The sequence below is a fragment of the Phycodurus eques genome, chromosome 6, assembly GCF_024500275.1.
Source record: "Phycodurus eques isolate BA_2022a chromosome 6, UOR_Pequ_1.1, whole genome shotgun sequence".
NCBI lineage: Eukaryota > Metazoa > Chordata > Actinopteri > Syngnathiformes > Syngnathidae > Phycodurus > Phycodurus eques.
In genome coordinates this window covers 17,080,296-17,093,958 of record NC_084530.1, presented here as the reverse complement: position 1 = coordinate 17,093,958, position 13,663 = coordinate 17,080,296, and the positions used below count along the sequence as shown (strand labels likewise).

The following is a 13,663-nucleotide window of genomic DNA, read 5'->3' as shown; positions in this document are numbered from 1 at the left end:
GAGACGACAAACTCAAGCAAATTGCACCTTGTTCTTAAACGATCCGAGGTTGTTCTTCATGTTATGTACTAGGGATAAGCCGATTCTCAGCCGGGCCGATTATTGGTGCCTATATTGAGCATTTTGATTCATATTGGCCTCTGCGTCAAAATAATAATAATAATCCAACAGCAGATAAGAGATCAATTTAAAACTGGCTAAACTTCAGGAAACTATTGATTTATTTATTTGTTTGTTTGTTTAGTCATTCACTCATTCATTCACATTTTCAGTTAACTTTATAAGACATGCTGCTGAGTCTTGGATTTCCCTGCTCTGAGAATTTTGAAACAAAGATGTCTGTTGTCCAAGATTGAAAAAAAAAAAAAAAACTTTAACATGTTGAAAATCTGAAAAGCTGTTTAATAAACATATGCTTAAAGGCATTTAAACAAAGTCTTGGAGTTTGAATTTTTCAAAATGTTGATGCCAATATTTTCCCTTTCATAGCAAATTAATATCAACTCCAAATATCGGTTATCGACTTCCTTGACTACTTATCATCGGTATCGGCCCATATTTGTCTATTTCTACTTGTACAAGGATAGTTCAGTCAAGCTTTTCCTCTTGTACTTGTATTGTTTTGCAGTAAAACAAAGGGAATAACACCAACGGATTGTCATTTACATGACGTATGCCATGATTCCCACTTGACATCAAATTAGGGTGTTTGTAGCCCCTGAAATATAGTTTGACACCTCTGATCTAACAAGTTCCTCAGAGTTGTTTTTAACATCCAATCACAAACTCTAATTCATTTCCTGCTCAGCTTATTCAATCATCTTATTATATTAAACATACCGATGCTAAGGGCTGGTAAAGGAAAAATGTTTTAATTCGATGCGCACAACAAAAGCATTCTCCAGCAAGGTGTGTTCTTTACATTCTTGCTAACATCTTTTTTTCCTCATTTCCTATTTTCACACGAAACCTGAAATTCCCAAAGAATGTTGCCAATAGTGATGTTGAGAACCTGTCTGCCTTTATTGATTCATTCTGATGAATTAAACAAGTTTACAAGAGTTGCTTTGTCATGACACTGTCATTAATGATGTCACACGCGTCATCCAATCAAAAGTGGCTCAAAATACACACACACCACTACCACCACATGTTGTGCTTTTATAAAGATAATATCGCTCACTCTTGAATTATGCTGTCACTGAGAAATTCCCAGCAATAATTGGAATGTTAATTGACTTTAGTTGAATGCCTCTCCGACAGTGTCACTCAAAATAAAAAAATATTATCTTTGGAAAGGAAACGGTTGTATTGGGTGTACATTGTAATTACCACGGAAGGCAACAGAGTAGTACATGACAACTCAGTTGCACTGTCCAAAGAAGTCGGTGGTTTCGTAGCACTGATATCCCACCGTCCTCAGCACGTACCTGGAAGGTTGAAATGAGCAAACGGATTAGCAACAGCAAATAACAGGTGTGAAATTAGCTTCTTTGCATGTCAAATCAAATCTAAAATGTAATCATCTCGTGTGTAATCAAATAGCGTCTGAATTCATTAAATCATTCCTGTCTAACAGGTGTGAAAACATCTTTAAACACATGAAATCGCCTTGATCATAACAAAAGACCTGAAATGATCTAGAACACAATCAAACGTGAATTCGTTTTGTACATAACAGATGTGGAATTACCTTTAAACACATGAAATCATCTTGGATGTAATAAAATATGAAATCATCTAGAACACAATCAAACGTAAAATGTTCTTGTATGTAATCTAACAGACATGAAATCATCTTCAAACACTTGTGAAATCAACGCGCATGTAATCAAGTACCTGAAACTATCTTGTATATAATCAAATGTGTGTAATTATTCAGTATGAAATCAACCTTGTTAAATCTTATTGTGCAAGAATGTAATCAAACGCATGAAGTCATTCTGCATGAAACTTAACAAATCTTGAATCTTGTACATAATCAAGCACATGGGAAATCAGCTTGTCTATAATTACACACCTAAAATAATCACGTATGCAATCCAACATGTAATCATATCACACACGAAATCCTCCATCCATCCATTGTCTGTACCTCTTTATCCTCAGCAGGGTCGCGGGTGTGCTGGAACCTATGCCAGCTATCTTTGGGCGAGAGGCGGGGTACACCCTGAACTGGTCGCCAGCCAATGGCGTGGACTTGAGTCATGAATTTTATGACTTTAGACTCGACTTGACAATACTTGCAACTCGACTTACACTAGAACAGGAATGACTCGTGACTTCGAATGGACTTGAACCCATTGATTTGAAGACTTGCAACTTTGACCACGGGAAGGAGAATTTAAAAGTCATAGTTTCTCGTTCTACGGCAATATGTGTCAGTTATTGGTACACACACACACACACACACACACGCACACACACACAACGGCTGCACGATGTTGAAAATAAATGACACTGAATAAAAGCGGACCACACAAAAATGGAGGATGGCCCCCAAATGCCTCCCAGGCCGTAGTTTGGACACCTCTGCTGGAGGACAAGTGCAAAAGTATGACCCATGCACAGCCATAGATTGAAAATGTAATAAGTCACTTCCTGTTGAGTTTGGACTATGGGTTGTAATTAAGCTTTAGGAATTTTCGTAGGCGTAAGTGCAACGTAGCGCAAATATGGTTTTGATGACCTGCAACCATGTCCTGTTTTGTGGCGACATCCGAAAAGCTACAGTTGAAGAGCCACCACTGTCATATAGTATGAAAGAAAAAAAGCTTTCGATAACTTTTAATGTCCCAGGTGTTGAGATGGTACTGACCAAGTTTGAAGTCAATCGGATGAAACCTGTAGGACAAGTTTGCAAAAGTGTAACACCTGTAAATTTGATAATCGATTAGTTGCTGATTAATCAATTGCACCTCTCGCGCTAACAAATGTTTAACCATCTTGTATGTAATCAAACATGAGAAATCATCTTGAATGTAATGTTAAAAATGTGAGATCATTTCCGTGTCACAGGTAAAACCATCTAGTAGTGTATGTAATCAAACAAATGTCAGATGTTCTTGTATAGACTGTAATGCATGTAGTCATTTTTTATGTACTAATCCAACCAGTGTAAATTCCCGTCCAACCAAGTGGTTGCACACTTGAGGGAGTGTGTGGTGATGGTGATGATGATGATGGTGCAATTTGTCTGAAAGTAGTTGGGAATTTCCAATATGCTCCACCTTATGTCTTTTATTAGTTTATATTCCAAACGTTTCATAACATTTTTTTTTTTTTTTTTTAAAGCTTTTCACATGCAAAGACAACATTTAGCTTAGCATCTCCCTCGGATGGAGCCGTTGTGTGGCACACAATCAATCACTCTTGTGTAACTATACCATCCATTATGCCCCTTTTGTTACCATGTATGCAAATGAGCAAGCGTTTGGAATCAAGTTGGTTTTGTGGTGTCTCAAAGTTCGGTAAGACAAGTTCAGCATGCTCTCTCATGTTGCGCAACGTTCAATGCGAGATGCAATACTTCCACCAGGAGTGTAAAATAGACATTACATGTAGACTGGCTTTTTTTCTTTTCTTGGGCGGCAACATGTATCATCAGTGAGTGCCTAATTAAAAGGGGAAATTATGACAAACCCTTTTTAATTTTTTTATTACTATCCTTCAATTGTTCCACGGGAGGACTTCATTCATCACAGCATATCATAGCAATCCCTAGACTGTGCAAATAACACAATAAACCCCCTCTATATTGTGGTTCATCATTCATTCCCCTAGATCAGGGGTGTCCAAACTTTTTGCAAAGAGGGCCAGATTTGGTCAGATGAAAATGTATGGGGGCCGACCATTCGCCCTGACATTCCTCGAACCATTAACATTGTAAATTAACATGTAAATATTTAACTACATCACTTTGCTGTCTGCAGCTAGGTCGATATTGCAAGTGAGAATCTGTTTTCAATTGCATTACCAGGATAGTTAAAGGTTAAAATAATAATAAATTAAATACAAATTAACTATTTTATAAAAGTTGACTGAAATTTTTTGAAACATGTATTTATTGATTTTGTTTTAACAAATCACATCCCAGTGCATTTTGACAAAGAATAGTATAGTGGCTATGCAGCTAGTATAGTGATTATACTATTATTATAATGTATAATATAGTCATCTGATTTGACTATAGTATAGTCAAATACGATGACAGAAATTTGACAAAAACTGTGGTTTGATCATCACAAAAAATCAATTCACTGAGACTCGTAGCTCGCCTTTGTAGAATTTTCATTTGAATCACGGGCTCTTGTGAAAAAGCGCTGCTGTGCTATCAAAACAGCTTCCAGTGGCTTCAGTTTTTCAGCGCGTTTGTTCGCCGGTAGCTTGTCGTAGTTAACATGTTTCGTCTGGTAATTAAATTCTTTGAAAACAGCCACAGCCTCTTGGCAAATTAGGCAGACACAGTTGTTTCGCATGTCAGTGAATAAATACACTTGTCCTGGACACTGCGGCCCTCGTTGTCAACTTTCCTCTTTTTAGTTTCAGTTGCCATTTTAGAAATGGGCTCAAAACATACCACAGGGGTAAAAGTTCACGAAGGGGTCACACAACGAGAGTGCGGCCACAGGTCTACTGCCACCCTCTGGTGAAATATAAAATGGCGTTTTTTTCTGTATGTCTGTATTGTTTACTGTGGTAAACTGTGCTGGCGGGCCACATATTATTGATTTTATGACATGATGCTTCGGGCCGGAGGAAATTTGGACACGGGCTGGATTTGGTCCGCGGGCCGGACTTTGGGCATGCCTGCCCGAGATAAAGTACAGTGATTTATTTTAATTTTTTTTAAATTTTTACAGTATTAAGGTAAGTCCAAATTTTGAGTTGCACGCCTCAGTGCAGTACCAAATTATGCCAAAATCTTCTGGGCATCACTGAGCTCTACTGGAAGACAGGAAGAAGATGAGGCAGAAAAGGTCGCCAACAAAGATGCATTAATATTGTCATGGGTGTGTGTTCCGGTTGTTGTTTTCCCTCTGTCTCGTACACACCTGCTCCTGAGAGCATCTTCCGCACCTGTGCCTCGTTTACCCTAATTACCCCTTGTATTTAACCTCGTGTCTCATTCTTTCTGGTTGCCAGTTCGTTGTACTTTGTTGTCACGTTCCAGCATTCCTTGTTTCCACATCACCGACTCCTAGTAAGACTAGACCCTGTTCCGATTATTGACCTTGCCTCTTTGCCTCACGTTTTTTGGATACTGTTGCCTTTTCGGATTGCCTGCCTTTGTACCGACCTCTGCTTGTTTATTAAACCTCTCTTTTGTGAAACTGTCCATTTGTATTGGAGTCGTGCATTTTGGGTACAGAGGACAGGTCCTCTGTTCCGTTCATGACAAATATTGGTTGTTTCCACATCGCAGAGAGAAAATATGCCTGTGAGTATTGTTGTTGGTGCTGTTGGAGGGCCAGTTCTAGGAATGCATACATGAGGGGGCTTAAGGGGGCCTCATGTGACAGAATTTTAAAAAATAAACATTATTCATTCTCATTATTAGGCTGCTAACTTAATGATTGCTACACGGCAACTTTCACTACTTAACGTTGTGTAAAACACTGAGTACTTGCGTCTTGCTACTCACTTGTCATTAAAGCACACAGCCCAAAAAATATAATCCTGCACAGACACAATATTCCATCATCTGCATCGCTAGCTTCGTTCCTCCAGCCACTGTGACGTAACCACCCATGCACAAATCATATGAACTGGACCGTTTGAATAACAATAATATACAAATGAACACGTAACTAAAAAATGCTTAAGGTACCCAAATTTAATAGATTACCTTTTTGGGGCACTTGTGAAAATACTTGCAAATTCAAAATTTGTGTGACTTTTTCTCCTTCAGTTTTTTTGCTTAAAGAGGCTCTAAGGAGATATCTTAGAGTGTTTCTCCATCCAACCCTTTTCTGAGCCGCTTATCCTCACAAGAGTCACGGGAGTGCTGGAAACTATCCCAGCTATCTTCGGGCAGGAGGCGGGTTACACCCTGAACCGGTTGTCAGCCAATCGCGGGGCACACATAAACAAACAACCATTTGCACTCACATTCACACCTATGGGCAATTTAGAGTCTTCAATTAACCTACCACACATGTTTTTGGGATGTGGGGGACTGAACCCGGGTCCTCAGAACTTTGAGGCTGACGCTTTAACCAGTCAGCCACCGTGCCGCCAAAAACTAAGTAAATAAATAATAATAAATAAAAAAAGGGATGGATTGTCTTTTTAAAGACACGGGCAGATGGTGAGCTGAACATCAAACACCACCAGCCAGCTATGCAGTGCGCAAATATATATATATATATATATATATATATATATATATACACACACATGTATATACGGTATTATATCAATTGGGAGAAAGCACTAAACATTAATGGTGCTTATTTGAGCCATCTTCGTTTTGCAGACGACATCATTTTATTCTCCTACGATGCTGAAAAACTACTGCGTCGTATTTAGGAATTAGACTTAGAAAGCCGTCGCTCAGGTCTCAAAATGAACAAAAACAAAACAAAGGTAATTTCCAATCGTTACTGTCCACAAAAAGATGTCAAAATGGACGACTATGTCCTAGAATACACTGGCAACAAATTGCAAACTGCTGTAGTAGTTGGAAATGTGAAGAAGAGGCCTTAATCCTGCAGTGGATAGAAAATGGCCGATGATGATGATATATACACACACACACACACACACACACACACACATGTAATATACAATTTGCACACGTGATTACCTCCCTCCGCAGACTTTTTGGGTCCCTACCCACCAGTTGAGAATGACTTGTCTAGTGTCAAAGTTAAAGTTAGTCCGTTAAAGATGTGTGATGCGACTTACAGCCAGTAAAGACTGTCAACGAAGCAATCCAAGTCGTCTGTGATGTCATCATCGCTGAACGCTATGGCGGAAAGAAGGGGGAGGAGTTAAACTAATGGAAAAGGTAGCGAGTGAGCACACTAGGGAAGTGTTTGAGTTAAATTACTTAAATCAAATCTAGGAGACCTGAATAAGCTCAAAGATGATTCTAATTTCTTCAAGAATGTACAACAACCGTACAATAAAACAGCGAACACAGTACAATAGTTCTCTGAGCTTCTCTTTTATACATGTGAAAGTCATGCACCACTATTTTCACCAAACATGGACTATGCGCTATCTGACTACCATTGTTTTCTTTTATCCCAGGAAGATGGTCTTAGTGTTTAACATGTTGTTCTGGGTCAATGAGTTTGGTCTGCCTATGGTTCTAGCTCCTCGTGTTGTTTTTTTGTGTGGTTCTTGGCTATTGATTTGGTTTTACATACAATTCTGGTAGACCGAGTTGGTTCTGTGTGTTTGGTTCCAGGTTGTGGAGTTGGTTTTACCTATGGTTCTAGGTCCCCGATTTGGTTCTACATGCAATTCTGTTACATTGATCAGGTTCTATATTTGCTTCTGGGTCCCTGAGTGGGCCATGCATGTGGTTCTTAGTCTTTGAGTTTGTGCTACATGTATTTCTGGGCCATTGAGTAGCATTTATGTGTTTTAGGTAATGTAATTTGTTCATCATGTAGTTCTGGGTTGTTGACTTTGTTCTACATGTGGTGCTGGTTCGATGAGTTGGCTGTACATGCAGTTCTGGTCAGTCAATGTCAGTATTTAGCCATTATGATTGTATTTATTTTCCACCATGGAGGCACTTACCGCCGCAGGTGCTGTTGCAGACATTCTGGCTCCATCGGGCAGACGACTGGCAGAAGTAGCTGTCCGTGAGCTGGAAGATGCCATGGTATCCTAGCGACCAATTCATCTGAAACATCTCGCTGCCGCTGCCAAAGCCGTCATTGTCGCCGCTAAGCTTGTCGTCAGCTATCATCAGCTGTTCTTCATCAAACTCGTTCTCTTCCTCGTTCAGAAGCTCCATCAGCCTCCTCCAGTCCTCCATGTGGAAGTCGACAGTGCTTTCCTGGTCCACATAAAGGTATTCGCCCTCTTCATCGTAAGTATCTCCAATCACCTCGCTGAACGGTTCTTCATCCTCAGCTAACGGTTCTTCTTCCTCTTCGTCATCCTCACCTAAAGGTTCTTCTTCCTGGTCCTGGTCTTGGCCGCCGTCGCTGCTTGTGTTATTGACCCCACTGAGGGTTTGGTTGAGGTCTGAGGTCGCATTGGTTAAGCCTGGTGGTAGGGCGGGATCAGAGTTGAGTGTTTGGTTGCTTACGTTGGTTTGATTGGCCGGTGTCGTGGAGGGAGTGGTGGTGTTGGTTGTGGTGGTGTTGGTTAAGGCAGGTGGCACAGTGGGATCAGAGTTGAGTGTTTGGTTGCTTAAGTTGGTTTGGTTGGTGGGTGCTGTGGAGGTGGTGTTGGTAGTGGGGATCGTGGTGGTGGTGGTAGTGGTGGTAGGAGGAGTGGTGGTGGTGTCACGTTGGCCTAAGATGTTGACCGTGCTAGTCTTCAGCTGGGAGATCTTTTCCAGCTGGCACACAACTGCGACAAGAGCAAATAAAGTACATAGTTACTATTAAAAGCTAAATATGATGTGAATTCTGAAGTCCTTCCACATCCATCCATTGTGTGTACTGATTATTCTCACTTGGGCCACAGGTATTCTGGAGTCGATCCCAGTTGACTTTGGGTGAGAGACGGGGTACTGGTGAACCATTAACTGGTTGCCACCCAATCGGACAGTGTAGACAGTTTGAACCAACCTGGAGTCCAATCAATGACCCAAGATTTGAGATGTGGCTTAAAGCTGGGACAAGACACTCAACCCACATTGCCTATGAATGAATGTGGTTGGATGGTTGTTGGTGCAGAATGGCAGCCACGCTTCCGTCAGACTGCCCAGTTGTGGCTACACAAGTAGCTAACCACCACAAGAGTGTGACTGTGTATTTAATGACTAATGTGTGCAATTTTAAAGCGTCTTTGAGTGCCTTGAAAAGCGCTATATAAGTAGTTTGCTTTATTATTATTATTCATTCATCCACTTCCATACCGCTTATCCTCACTAGGGTCGCGGGTGTGCTGGAGAATATCCCAGCTGACTCTGGGCGAGTGGTGGGGCACACCCTGAACTGGTCGCCAGCCAATCGCAGGCCACATATAAACAAACAACCATTCGCACTGACATTCACACCTACAGGCAATTTAGAGTCTTCAATTAACCTACAATGCATGTTTTTGGGGTGTGAGAGGAAACCAGAGTACCCGGAGAACACCCACGCAGGCACGGGGAGAGCATGCAAATGCCACACAGGTGATTATTATTATTATTAAAATATTATATGGACAGATGAAACCAAAGTTGAATTGTTTGAGAGGAATAAACAATGCCATATGTCGTGGAAAAATGGCACAGCACACCAAAATCAAAACCTTATCCCAACTGTGAAACATTGTGGAGGGAACATCATGGTATGGGCGTGCTTTGCTACCTCAGGGCCTGGATAGCTCTGTCCAACAGTTGAAACTCAAAATAGGATGGGTGTTGCAATAGGACAATGAGTCAAAACACAGAAACAAATCAACAACACAAATGCTTCAGAAGAACAAAATACGTGATTTGGAGTGGCCCAGTCAAACTCCTGACCTCAACCTGATTGAAATGCTGTGGCATGACCTCAAGAGAGCCACTCACACCAGACAGCCTAGCAATCTTGGTGAACTACAACAGTTTTGCAAAGAGGAATGGTTCAACGTTAATTCTGAGTGTTGTGCACGTCTGATATTCAACTACAGGAAACGTTTCGTTGAAGCAGGGGTGTTTTTTTATATGGGCGAACACCCCCCCCCCCCTGTTGACTAATGGCTGACATATGGATTTACAATGTGTAGTTGTCGTTCAGCGCTTGGTGATGAATATAACACTCCCCCTTGCAGTGTGTGGGGTTTGGCAACTGAGTTTCCATGAGTGGCCGATGAGTCTAATGGTTTTGGGTGACCAGTGTCGCAATAGACAGCCAATCTAAAGGCACAGAAGCTTTCACTCACAATGAAAATAAATTTCCGGGTTTGCGAGCCGGCCATGCCACCTCATGTTGTCTAATTAGTATATAAAGCATCAAATATTGAGTATTACATCAATACTTAACTGTATTCATAGTGTATAATGTGCCTGTGGACGGTACGTACAGGCTGGATACATTAAAATGTATTGAGTCAGTGAGACGCGTTTAAAATATCCACACTTTCGCATTTATTCTCACATACAGCATCTGTCTTTAGCGACCCGCTTCTTCCATAACAATAAATCTATCTTTATATAGGCTAAGAAATGTGATCAATTACAATATACTGGTATATATATACATAATATACAGCATCAAACGCCTAGCAGGACACCCTGAGTGAGTATGGGTGTCCAGATATACAATTGCTCATGTGCGGGGGTACGTCGATCGGCAACACTTATGTTTAAGCGATGGTTCGGTCCAATCAGGTTTGAGTGCATGGCGCAGTGTGCAGCAGGCTTAACCAAAAATTAAGTTTAGAAGAGATGGTGAAGTGAGGTTCAACTCACTGCTATGTTCCAACAAAACCGGGCGGTGTACAGCAGGCTTCCCACTCACAGTCACACCTACGGGCCACACTGCGCGACAGTTCCATCGGGTTCGACCAAGTCGCTCGGTTTGCGGTACCGCAGCTTTCCTGTTGATTACTCGTGTTCACCCAACCTATACGCCGACTGTCTTCAAAAGCGGAAGTTGTATGACGTCACATTACCATCATACCGCTTTCCTGACAAACGATCTAACCCCCTACGATAACTTCCAAAATATTTATTATTTGTCACTCTTAAGCCGTATTTGTGGTTGCAATGTGAAGGCTCCAGTTATCCAGTATGCCGCCGGTGTTGACCAGTATCCGGATGTAGTCACGTGACAGTAAACATCTACAGTATATGACACTAGGAATCACTATGGGATGGTCGTGTATCATATAAGGCTTAGGTTGTTGTAGGTCAGGGGTGTCAAACTCATTTTTGTCACGGGCCGCATCGCAGTTATGACTTCCCTTGGCGGCCCGCACGACTGTGGACCCATATAAATGAAAGATTTCCCCATATACTGTAATTACAGTATACACAACACATTGATGAATTACCATTTTTGAAATCAGAAGCCTATAAAAACATGGTTTTCAACTATTACATTTCTTTTCAAAGGGGGATTGGTAACAAAGAAATGCTTGCAAATATCTCAATAGTATTACACCAGAACACAATTAGCGATTTTGATTTGCTTTCGCGGGTCATATAAAATGATGTGGCGGGCCAGATCTGGCCCCTGGGCCACCAGTTTGATACCTGTGTTGTAGGTGATATTGGTGTTACTCACTCAAGGTCAAGGCGATGTCTGTGAGGTTTTGTGTGCGTTCTGACAGTGTGATTTTCTCCCTTAGCTTGTCTCGCAGCTCACATCTGGACACTGTACGGCCATTGCACTGAAACGCCAGCAGCAGCAACAACAATGGGAACAGCAGCAAAGATCTCAGCTTCATGTCGCCGCCTTCTGTCAGCACACACATACAGTTTGTATGTCAACCTTTTGCACATTATTCCATCACACCTCCAATGACAGTCTTCAAAATTGATGAGTACAGGAGATATCAAACATGTATGAATTGTATATATCAGTGTGTGTCGAAAGTCTGGCCCATATTTTGCAGCGTACTAAAGTACTAAAAATAACATTGCCCACATTATAGTCTATCCATACCACTTATCCTCACTAGGGTCGCGGGCGTGCTGGAGGCTATCCCAGCTATCTTCGGGCGAGAGGCGGGGTACACCCTGAACTGGTCGCCACCCAATCGTAGGGGACATCGAGACAACCAACCATTCGCACTCACATTCACACCTATGGGCAATTTAGAGTCTTCAATCAACCTACCACACATGTTATTGGGATGTGGGAGGAAAACCGGAGTGCCCGGAGAAATCCCACCGAGCCACGGGGAGAACATGCAAACTCCACACAGGCGGGGATTTGAACCCCGGTCCCCAGAACTGTGAGGCAGATGTCCTAACCAGTCGTCCACCTTGCCGGCTAGTTTTAACATGTTTAATGAATCAAAAGTTGAAGAATGTCAAAGTGACCCTTAATTTTTTTATTTGTGGCAGTCGAAGGAAAAAGATTCGATACCCTTGACTTACATTACCAAAGCATCATGCTATCGTAACAATATATGATAGCATATAGCTAATGTAGAGGTGGAAAGTAAAAAGAAGCTTACCTGCCAACCGCGAGTTTCTTTTGTGAATGCGTGCGCTTGGAAACGAAGGTTTATAATGATGTATTGCGTCTGTCCGCTGTGGACCAACCTGTTCTGCACTCCTATCGTCAACATTCTTGCTGTTTCCTGCACAGCTTCAGGAAATAAAAGCCAGGCTAAAAAAATAAATAAATAAATAAATACAATCAGATAATGTCTTTCAGTGTCCATAACAGCGGGTGAAAGGGCAGGACATTTGCAATGAGTGTGCCAGCAAGAGGGGCCAAAAATACTAAGACCCGTTTTTCAAGATTGTCCTCGTGATGTCATCATTCCAGGTAGCCACAGTATGAAAAAACAATGGTCTCGACAATGCTTGTTGATCCTGTTGATCTACTTCTAGTCTCACCTTCACACATACAGTACAGTAGAGTGTTGGGGAGTAACTAACTACGTTGTACATGTAACGAGATTATGTAAATGTATTACAAGTTTGTCAGTGTAATCCATTACAATACTGGGAGAAAACATGCAGATAAATTGTAGTTGCTTTTAGAAATTTCCACTATTACAATTTTAATTACATTTCATCCTGACTTCGTCACTTTTTTTTTTAAATCACTTTCACTTTCATCATCCCTTCATCACCCTTCCCGAGCCGAAAAGAAATCTATTCGTTTGTCAACATTGACTTTTGAACAGTTTCATCTTTATGATTTTTGAACTTTTTAATGAACATTCACTTATCTGGTTTGACACAATATTGTCAAATTGTGCACATTTGTAATTAGGTAAACATGGTATGAAATGGTGCTTTTCCACATGCTGTACACATATAATGCAACAAACACACATTTTATTATATATTTACATTTTAACATGTTGTGTTATCAGTTTATTATTTGTGTAATGAACAATTATGTGGTTAATTCCAAAATAATGATCTATGCTGATAGTCCACTTTTTTTTTTAGAGGAAACATCAAAGGGTCCTGTTGATGGATTCATTTAAAATTAGGAAAAGTAATTAAAATGTAGTCACATTTTTATTAGTTATAACACTTTGAGAAAGTAATTGAAATAGTTACTCTTCCAGTACATTTTCAACAGGGTAACTTGTCATTGTAACCAGCTACATTTCCGCAATTACTCACACAATTTAACAACCAAATTAAACTGATTTTAAACACCTGATTTTAAATTCTCATTTCAACGCTGCACTTAAACACTGGATTTACACATTTGTACGCATTATGATCATACTCAGGAAATAAAAAATATCAAAATAATGATTTTAGTGAAACTGAAACTACAAGAAAGATGTGGACTTCCTTGTTCGACATCATTTCCTGGTTTATTCAATTTTTTTTGTTGCAAGTTTCTGATTTAAAAAAAAG

General features: G+C 40.7%; 1 protein-coding gene across 1 annotated transcript; it reads right to left on the bottom strand.

Moving 5' to 3' along the window:
- Positions 1–999: 999 nt before the first annotated feature.
- LOC133403703 (uncharacterized) lies at positions 1,000–12,423 on the bottom strand. Its single transcript, XM_061678852.1, has 5 exons — positions 12,289–12,423; positions 11,391–11,564; positions 7,756–8,538; positions 6,910–6,970; positions 1,000–1,430 (listed from the first exon to the last, which is right to left on the bottom strand). Exons 2-5 carry the CDS (start codon positions 11,551–11,553, stop codon positions 1,364–1,366), a joined length of 1,074 nt encoding a protein of 357 aa, XP_061534836.1. The 5' UTR covers positions 11,554–11,564; positions 12,289–12,423; the 3' UTR covers positions 1,000–1,363.
- Positions 12,424–13,663: the final 1,240 nt, after the last annotated feature.